Source organism: Rhizophagus irregularis, chromosome 22 (genome assembly GCF_026210795.1).
Source record: "Rhizophagus irregularis chromosome 22, complete sequence".
NCBI lineage: Eukaryota > Fungi > Glomeromycota > Glomeromycetes > Glomerales > Glomeraceae > Rhizophagus > Rhizophagus irregularis.
The window spans coordinates 2,006,995-2,017,221 of record NC_089450.1 but is presented as its reverse complement, the minus strand read 5'-3'; the positions used below and the strand labels follow the sequence as shown (position 1 = coordinate 2,017,221).

At 29.4% G+C, this 10,227-nt stretch overlaps 3 protein-coding genes across 3 annotated transcripts; 1 reads left to right on the top strand and 2 right to left on the bottom strand.

The window, feature by feature from the left end:
• Positions 1-1,012: 1,012 nt before the first annotated feature.
• Positions 1,013-2,697, bottom strand: OCT59_014697 (uncharacterized protein; the record flags this gene model as incomplete). Its single annotated transcript, XM_066150183.1, has 13 exons — positions 1,013-1,086; positions 1,182-1,265; positions 1,358-1,394; positions 1,482-1,518; positions 1,606-1,642; positions 1,723-1,753; positions 1,825-1,860; positions 1,930-1,975; positions 2,193-2,213; positions 2,296-2,339; positions 2,444-2,463; positions 2,543-2,586; positions 2,693-2,697. The coding sequence occupies 13 exons, from the start codon at positions 2,695-2,697 to the stop codon at positions 1,013-1,015; spliced, it is 516 nt and encodes a 171-aa protein (XP_066002375.1).
• A 3,062-nt stretch (positions 2,698-5,759) lies between these two features.
• OCT59_014696 (uncharacterized protein) lies at positions 5,760-6,350 on the top strand (the record flags this gene model as incomplete). The annotated part of the gene is made up of 3 exons (XM_066150182.1): positions 5,760-5,769; positions 6,011-6,166; positions 6,244-6,350. 3 exons carry the CDS (start codon positions 5,760-5,762, stop codon positions 6,348-6,350), a joined length of 273 nt encoding a protein of 90 aa, XP_066002374.1.
• A 1,230-nt stretch (positions 6,351-7,580) lies between these two features.
• Positions 7,581-8,996, bottom strand: OCT59_014695 (uncharacterized protein; the record flags this gene model as incomplete). Its single annotated transcript, XM_066150181.1, has 4 exons — positions 7,581-7,916; positions 8,224-8,520; positions 8,838-8,908; positions 8,975-8,996. 4 exons carry the CDS (start codon positions 8,994-8,996, stop codon positions 7,581-7,583), a joined length of 726 nt encoding a protein of 241 aa, XP_066002373.1.
• Between the last annotated feature and the right edge of the window lie 1,231 nt (positions 8,997-10,227).

The window sequence follows — 10,227 nt, the reverse complement described above, 5'->3', positions numbered from 1 at the left end:
TGTCACAGGATTATAATTAATCAATAGTATTAATGTAACTAATTTAATTATTTTATTTAACTTTATGTAATTTTATACAACTAAAAAATTGTGTACATTTTTAATTTTTGAAAATACTCTAGTCAAATAAATAATAATGGATAAAATGAGTGATAATAAATAAGAAAAAACAATAAGAACAAAAAGAGTAATATGAAATAATAGTATAAAATGATAATGGAAAAAGAACAATAGAAGATGAAATAATAATAATAAAACAGTATGGGATAAAATGATGATAAAAAGCAGTATAGAATGAAATTGTGATATATAGGATAAAATGGTAATAGAAAAAATAATGTAGGACGAAATAATATAAAAAAATAATATAGAATGAAATAATGGTAATAAAGGAAATAATATCCCTATAAAAAGTATTTATATTTAAAATATAATTAAAAACTTTTTAAAATATATTTAAAATATATTTAAAATATATTTAATTTAAAAATTGCAAAATACTTATAGTACATCACTGGTCGAAATAGTCCAAATCAGCTAGAAATCGGATGTCCGATTTTAGGCTGAATTTGGTGATAAAGATGGCCGAATTATCAATCCAAAAAAAGTTCCGATTGGCAGGCCGATCGATGCCGATCAGAATGTCCGAATTGTATCTGGATTGCTTAGTATTTTTAATCTGAATTGTTTAAAAAATATATTCATAAATTTACCGAATTGCAGTGAATTTATTCTGAATTATGATAAATTTTGATAAATTGTGATAAATTTTAATCTGAATTGCAGTAAATTTTAATCTGAATTGCGGTAAATTTTAATCTGAATTACAGTAAATTTTAATCTGAATTGTGGTAAATTTTATTCTGAATTGCGTCTGAATTGCAGTTAATTTTATTCTGAATTGCATCTGAATTGCAGTAAATTTTATTCTGAATTGTATCGCAAATTACAGTAAATTTTATTCTGAAATTTAAAATATTACATATACATATAAAACAATTTCGCCCAAAAATCAATATTCCAGTTGCCTGAAAACTTGAAAGGTGAAGTAGCCGTTTAAAATCACCTTACTGAATTTCCATGCATCTAAAAGACCCCAGAATAACGTTAATAATGTTTAATTGCGTAAATAATAAAATACTTTTTTATAAAAGTTTTGAATTTTTTGTTTCGAAACTAACCTGGGATTCCGGTATATGTTAAATTCCTTAATTCCCAGAAAATCAAAACGTTACCTGTAGGATGGCAAATTGGAGCCGATTTCCCTACAAAAAAAATAATAAAAATAATAAAAAAACGTTAAATTAAACATTTTTTATTAAGTTTCGTCAAAAAGTTTCAAAAATAGAAACTTTACTTGCGGGATTTCGGTATCCAAATTGGAGCCGGTTTCCCTGCAAAAAAAATCAATGAAATATAATAAAAAAACGTTAATGTTTTTATTAAGTTTCATCAAAAAGTTTCAAAAATCGAAACTTTACTTGCGGGATTTCGGTATCAAAATTGGAGCCGATTTCCCTGCAAAAAAAATCAATGAAATATAATAAAAAAACGTTAATGTTTTTATTAAGTTTCGTCAAAAAGTTTCAAAAATCGAAACTTTACTTGCAGAATTCCGGTATCCAAATTGGAGCCGATTTCCCTACAAAAAAAAATAAAAAATAATTAAAAAACGTTAAAATAAACGTTTTTTTATTAAGTTTCGAAAATACGAAACTTTACCTATAGGATTGGCCAAATCAGAGCCGATTTCCTATAAAAAATATAAAAAACGTTAAAAATAACCGTTTTTTATGAAAGTTTCGAAGGAAGAAACTTCAAAACTTTACCTATAGGATTGGCCAATTCAGAGCCAATTTCCTATAAAAAAATATAAAAAACGTTAAAATTAACGTTTTTTTATTAAGTTTCGAAAATACGAAACTTTACCTGTAGATTTGGCCAAATCGGAGCCCCGCACTTTGGTGTTCTGGACCTACAAAATTAAGAACGAACGTTAGTTAACGTTTGTTAAAATAAAATAAAAAAAAAAATTTTTTTTTCGAAGTTTCACCTTCAAAATGCCGCCTGGGAAGCCAAAAATCTAAAAAAAAAAAGAAAACCGAAACGTTAGTCAACGTTTCGTTCAAATAAAAAAAGAATAAAAAATCGGAATTTCGAAGAGGTACCTTCGAAATTCCATCCAGACATACGGAAACCGAAGAGCCGAAAACCTAAAAAAAAGAAAATCGAAACGTTAGTAACGTTTCGTTCAAATAAAAAAAGAAAAAAAAATGCGGAATTTCGAAGAGGTACCTTCGAAATTCCATCCAGTCATACGGAAACCGAAGAGCCAAAACCTAAAAAAAAGAAAATCGAAACGTTAGTAACGTTTCGTTCAAATAAAAAAAGAAAAAAAATGCGGAATTTCGAAGAGCACCTTCGAAATTCCATCCAGTCATACGGAAACCGAAGAGCCAAAACCTAAAAAAAGAAAATCGAAATGTTAGTAACGTTTCGTTCAAATAAAAAAAGAAAAAAATGCGGAATTTCGAAGAGGTACCTTCGAAATTCCATCCAGTCATACGGAAACCGAAGAGCCAAAACCTAAAAAAAAAGAAAATCGAAACGTTAGTAACGTTTCGCTGAAATAAATTTTTTTTTTCCCTAAATTTAAAGAAAGTTAAAGAATTGAAATCTCCTTCTTTCTTACATCATGTCAAATATAACAGAAATTTTAACACTTCTAACAGAATTAATAGAAGTTTCGCACCTTGATACTCCTCGATTATTAAATTGTCTTTATCAAAATAGAAAATTTTTTTCTTTGGCGGTTCCATTAATTTGGGAAAATTTGGGTGATCGTTATTGGGTGCTGGACAAAAAACTCCATTGCGCTGGCTTTTTTTTTATCCTTTCTTTCTTTTTCCTTTTCAGTTTCTTTTTTCAACCCGATTTTTCTCTTTATCCCTCTCCCAAATTTTTTTTTTCGTCTTTATTTTTTCGATCGAAGGTTTATACCTTCAAAATGGAATCCAGCGGCGTCCTGGACCTAATAAAAAAAAAGAAAACAATGTTAGTTTATACCTAACGTTCCGCATTAAATAAAAATAAAAAAATTCTTCGGGGCATTACCTTCCTTTCAAGGTTCCTAAAAGTGAAAAGCGTCTTGAGGGTCTACAATAAAAAAAAGAAAGTGGAACGTTAATAAATGTATATTAACGCTCCAATTTAAAAAAAACAATCCCTTCTCCTCTCTAAATACCTTCTAAGTGCCGTTCCGTTAGTTCTGAGGTTGCCCTAAATGAATTTTTCCGCCGTCCGCATGAGGATCGGAATGTAAAATGGTGTCCGGAAGGTTAAAAAAAAAAAATTTTTTTATAAAAAAAAAGATGGATATCCGATGATCCATCTGATCAACAAAAAAAGAGCCATTTTCGGAAATACCGGCATATCGATCTACCGTTAAAAAATTAGGCTTTTTTTTGCATTTATTATAATATTTTGCAGAAAAAACGTTCCGGTATTTTGCCGATTGTTCAAATTGCTTGTTCATACTTGCAATTACAGCAATTTCCTTTTTCATTTTGAATAATTTTTTCCAAACCTCCACCATTTGATTTAGCTGATTTGATCATTAAATTGGAATGCCAGAAATACAAAAAAAATTATTAATACCGGCATACCGATATCCATCTATAAATAATCGTTAAATCGGAACATTGGAACCTGCAAATGATAAAAAAAGATATTTTTTTTGATACCAGCATACCCGATATCATGTACAAATAAAGAATATTTTCATTAAATCGGAATGCCGGAACCTGCAAATAATATTAAAAATAATAAAAAAAAATATATTTTTATTATTTCATTTCATTACAGTAAATCGGAATGCTGGAATAAAAAAAATTTTTTTTCTTCAATACTGGCATACTGATATTTATTAAATCGGAAAAAATTGAGATTCTTTTATCAATTCCCAATTTGAACCATAGAGCAATAAAAGAGAAATATTTTGTTTTGAGGAAAAAAAAAGGTTAAAAGGTTGTAATCTTAAATTAATCTTAAAGCTAAAATTATACTAATTATACTTTTAATACAATACGCGTCACGTCTTATTATAATTGATCAACAAATAGTAAATATTATAATAGTTTAATTTTGATTGATACCCAATTGAAAAATGAGCAAATTTCTAACTATTGAATAAATCAGGTGACAGATTATGATTTAAACTATTATATAGTTTAAATCATCCAACAATAATATTAGGGACCGTTCATGCAATTTTTAATGAGGATAACCGAATATTTATTATTTATCATAAATTACATATATCAATAATATGAAAAGATTCAACCATAAATCATTAACCAGTATGCCACAAATCAGAAGTGCCAATTTGTAATTTTAACCAATATTGGGCAAATTTTAGGCTGATTTGCCATTTGTCTGATTTTTTTTTGATTTTTAACTAACATCAATCAGCCGTCAATCAAATATGATGATTTTTTTGCCGAATTTTTATCAAATTTTTATTGAATTTTTATTGAATTGTCAATTTTTCATAAATCGGAAGTGCATATTTGAATATTAGGTAAATTTTAGGTTGATTTGCCATTTTGTCCGATTTTTTTTTTGATTTCAACCAGCATCAATCAGCCGTCAATCAAATATGATGATTTTTTTGCCAAATTTTTGTTGAATTTTTATTGAATTTTTATTGAATTGTCAATTTTTCATAAATCTGAAGTATCATATTTGAATATTGGGTAAATTTTAGGTTGATTTGCCATTTTGTCCGATTTTTTTTTTGATTTCAACCAGCATCAATCAGCCGTCAATCAAATATAATGATTTTTTGCCAAATTTTTGTTGAATTTTTATTGAATTTTTATTGAATTGTCAATTTTTCATAAATCGGAAGTGCATATTTGAATATTGGGCAAATTTTAGGTTGATTTGCCATTTTGTCCGATTTTTTTTTTGATTTCAACCAGCATCAATCAGCCATCAATCAAATATGATGATTTTTTTGCCAAATTTTTGTTGAATTTTTATTGAATTTTTATTGAATTGTCAATTTTTCATAAATCTGAAGTATCATATTTGAATATCGGGCAAATTTTAGGTTGATTTGCCATTTGTCCATTTTTTTTTTGATTTCAACTAGCATCAATCAGCCGTTAATCAAATATGATGATTTTTTGCTGAATTTTTATCGAATTGTCTGATTGGCATCAATCAGATGTGCCGATTTATAATGTTAGCCAATTTTGGTCTGATTTTTGGCCGATTTTCCATATGTCCGATTTTTTTGATTTCGACCAGTGACAATCGCCATTGGATATAATGAACCTGCCGTTTCAAGCATTTTGGTTAGATAGTTTGCAAGTTAGATTTATAATTTGATCTATTAATATTTGCTGATTAAAATTTTGATATTCATCAATATTTATATCTTCTAATGAATTTTCATTGATATTAATTTTACTAAATACTAAATTTTTTTAATTTAAATGAATTAAACATGCTTTTTTAAGATAATTATACTGCTTTAAATTTTGTGGCATTGTATAAAAAAAAGATTTTTATTTAATAATATTTATTTAAATCAATTAAATATTTTAAATCTAATTTTCAATTAATTAATATATTTATATATCATATTGTTATTAATACAAATATTAAAATATTTCTATTAATGTTCATGAGATAGTTATTTATGATATTCCCTCCACCATGCCACAACTTGATATCCTTACAAACCTAGGAAAATGGGGTCAGGTAATTGCATTCAAAGTAAAGACACAAAAGAAGTATTTGACTGTGACTGTGTTTATTGACTTCAACAAGTGGGCTTTGACGAATTGGAATAATGGAGTTTGGACTGCTCCATTTAGAGGAATGCCTGTATGATGGTTTACTGCATCTTAGACTCTGAAGCAGCATAAAGAGCGTAAAAAATTTCAGGCTGTTATTATGGATATTCCCAAATCTATTACTAATAATTTTGTTTACAATGCAGAAAACTCTACCCAATTTATGCTATCACAACTGGATAGTGCTTTAGCTTTCAAAATTATTCAAGATCATGAACGTAGAAAGTTGATTGCGTATTTTGATACTTGGGCAAGTCTGGATAAAGCATTTAATACAGATTTCAACTTCAAAGAATTTAAAGGTATTTGGACTTGATATTTTTTGCCCACCTTGAATCAGCCTAGAAATAAGTCATCAAAAAAGACAGATTCTACTCAGAAGCAGAACCAAAACAAGAATTCAAATGTTTCGCAGAAGGACTTAGATGGACAGAAATAGAAGAGGAAGTCTTTAGGAAAAAAGAAGCAATCTACTTCAAAAAATAAAGGCTTTGACAGCAATGACAAACTTTTAATTTTAGCTGAAATTAGGGCGTTGCTAAGATCACTGGCTAACTGATGGGAGGATTGGGCCAAATTGGAGTTTTGGGATATTGGAGCACTCGCCATCTAGTTTAAATTTTATTAACCTTTTTTTTACCCTGAATTTTTTTTGTTAAAATCCTTTTTTTTTATTGTTGTATCATAGTAGGTCTTGCTGAATTTTTCTAGAACTGAGACTGGGAGAAGGGGAATTCCCTCTAAGAAAGGACAATTACACATTGGACTTACTCTCATAGTTCCAAATTCACCTGACAGTGCATAGAATAACGAGTGGTTTATTAATTACCAAATTAGTTTAAATTTATGTTGTATTATTTGTATATGTATTGACATGAATTTTATTTTAATTAATTAATAAATGTGCTGCAGCGACAAAAAAAAAAAATATTTATCTTGCATTTACATAAATAATTAATCCCTACATTTACATACATAATTAATTCTTGCATACAATTATTTTTAAATAATATTTATCAGTAATGCAGGATATAATTATTTTTTTATAATCAACTATACATAAAAAAGTAAGTTACAACAATGGTATTAAGCAGATTTGTAATATACTATGACAAAAAAATTATTTCAGTTTAACTCTTTTTGAACAATTTATAATTGTGTTTTTTCTCTATTTTTAGCTTTCACTATTTCTGATTAAGCAAATAATTTCAATTAATCTTGTTAACTTTACAATTGGTATAACTTAATTTTAAATATGTATTTATTATTGTACTAATTAATTGTGCCAATTAATTTCATATTTAAAATATAAAATCAAAAAATCTTTCTATTAGTTTATTGTATATGTTTAATAGTAAACATTATCATACAAAAATAAGGATTTAAAAATTCTATATGATTAGAACCAAAATTATTATTCCGCAGATCCCATAAATAATTAATGATCATCATGATCATCATATGTAATCCAAACTATGATTCATTAATTTCGCACCCTAATGGGCTGTCTCGAAAATTTCGGTCACATGATCAGCTTCTGGAGACAACTTTTCCAAAGATATACCATAATCTATAATCTCTTGAAATTAAGCATCAGTAAGCTCTGAAATGGAATTCGCGCTATACTTGATCTTATCTAGACCCACTTTTTCGAATAATTTATAGTTTTTTTCAGCTCTCTGAGTTTTCTTACGCAAGCTATCCCATAATACATCCCTAACTTTTAGCCCCAATTCTTGTGATCTTTTTTTTTGCGAAGGTGTCATAAAGCATACTTCTCACCTTCTTTTCACCAAATTTACCACTATTACTTCTAATAATTTCATTAAGCTGATCTCTGAAATCCTTCCAGTAGAGGCACCAACATAAAATTTCTTCCTGATTAGCTTGATTTGCCCTATCTTCGGCATCGATGGCTTTGTCACATAACTGAGCTAGATGTTGTGAGACTTCATCAATGCTATAGGTAACTTTTTCGGAACAGGCTGTCTCAGAAACTTCATTCACATTATTATAGTTTATAGAGGATGGACTATCAGATTCCAGAGGGGACTGAATAATTTGTGCTTGAGTTCATCTATTCCTTTTTTCTTATGTGATCTGCTACCTCCGGTAACTCTCTTTTGATCATGGATCACTGGATCAGAGGTAGGACATTTGATCTCTTGAAGCATTTTCTCTTCGGGATGTGTTAAAAGAGACTCTTGGGTTTGAAGTTTCTTTCTATCGGTTTGGCACTCCCAATTTCTCTGCCTAATCTCATTACTAACCTTTTTCTTATGCATCTCATCCAAGAAAGCGTCCGTTTCCTTGTCTTCAGGTAATGAAGTATCCACCAATGGTTTCTCGTGATCGTTACCATTGGCACCTGATCTGCAACCAAATTGAAGTTAGATGAATTGTTGTTAGAAGAATTATCATTTAGAGTCTGCTTCTGTTCCACTTTCATAATTCTATCTCTAAACTCAGATTCCAACTCCTCGATTCTGGCCTTGTGTTTGGCATTCTCAGCATCACGCCTCGTTCTTTCTTCCTCAGTCATTTTTAGAGCCTCAGCAATCCTATGCTTAAGTTCAGTTTTCTCAGCATCAAACTCTGAGATCTTTCTTCTAAGATCAGGCATTTCAGCATTCTCGGCCTCAAGCTCTCTAATGCGCTGTCTCAATAATTCAAGCTCAGATGTGTTAGCTTTGTTGACTGACATGATCAATAATAATTTTATATTTGAAAGGAATTGTTCAATGTTTTAAATATTACCAAAAAGTTTCCGGGACGGAAAAATGCCAAGAAAAATTTTTTATTATTACATGCGAAAAATAAATACAAATGTTCGGGACTTTTCCCGTGATACATGACAAATTTTCTATGCTATAGTATCCTATACATTTATTTTTTCTTGAATATCTCTTCTATATGGCGTTTTTTGCTTGTGGGTTCTTCACCAATTGTTACTCTATCCTTTAACAAACTCACATTCTTGCGCAACTCGGTTGGATCGTTGAGTGCGTCTTCAGCAAGTGAGTTTTGATATTCTGTCTTGCTTACTATATGAATTTGCAATGTCAGAAAATAAATCAACAGTCAACAACATTAACCTTAGTAAAGCCTACACTGAAAATTTGTTATTCGCATTCATGAAGCTAAATGTCTTCAGAATTCCTAGAACAAATAATGAGTATTAGTTTACAATCCCAGAAGTTGCCATTGCAGAGTTCATTCACTATTGAATTCGCGTAATCGTCCCGTCCGCGAACTTTATATAAAAATCTTATAAGATTGCACCGTATCACCGAAAAAAATTCTGTGCCCTATGATCATGTGTTTGTGTAATGCAATAAATTGTCCATCAATTTATCAGAAGTTTATCATAGAGTTTATTTAAAATCAAATTTACCCAAAAATAAAAATAGTCATTTTCTTCCACGCAAAAAATTAATTTCAATGAATCACTGAACTTTTAATGTTCTTCAATTACTCTTTAATCTAAAGGACGGTCAAATACGATTGAAATTAAAGATGGTGATGGTAGAAAGGCTATTCATCAATTAGAAGAAACTTTTATCAAGGAAATAAAAGACTTACAGTACAAGCTGAAATGGAAAGGATTACTCAGGTAATTATAATCTGAAGAGTTTATACATCAGAAGTCAAAAACTAAGTAAACAAAATCTTTTGCAGACAACAGGAACGTTATTTCAACTCTACGCGAATCCAAACCTAAGACTCCAGATTTTTGCACCTTCGCAATCTCCTCACGTATACGCAAATCAACATGATGCAAGTCCTAGTCAAACTCAAGGAAGAGAAAACGTTGAATGAATTACTTGTATTTTGTGTTTTCTTTATCTATATATTCAAAAAAAATACGATCTCATATTTCAAATTTGATGTAAATTTAATTTTCAAATAAATCTACCATTGCTTCTTTGCTTACGCCTACCCAAAACTAGTATGTGATTTATTTCCGATACACAAATGCTTCATTAATTTTATTGTGAAACGATAACAAAAATACTAAAACACGGAAAAAATTAGTGCTCCAAAAATCGAGCTGTAGTATTACTGTCTTGGTTCCCAACCGATTTTGGGAAACAGCAGTTGGCTCGAAATTCGGAGAACTAGAGAAAATTCGGAAGCTGTGGCATGCTTAAGTAAAAATTGAAACCCAGTTTCAGAAGAGTTGCCTGAAATGAAATATGGTAGCTTTATCCAGTTTTAACGCTTATCTTTGCTTCCCACGTCCGTTCCAATTTGGAACGCAGATTACTTTTTCCAGGAAAAAAATTTTTTATTAATACATGCAAAAATAAATACAAAGTTCGGGACCTAGCCCGTGATACATGATGTCTATGCTAATAACTGC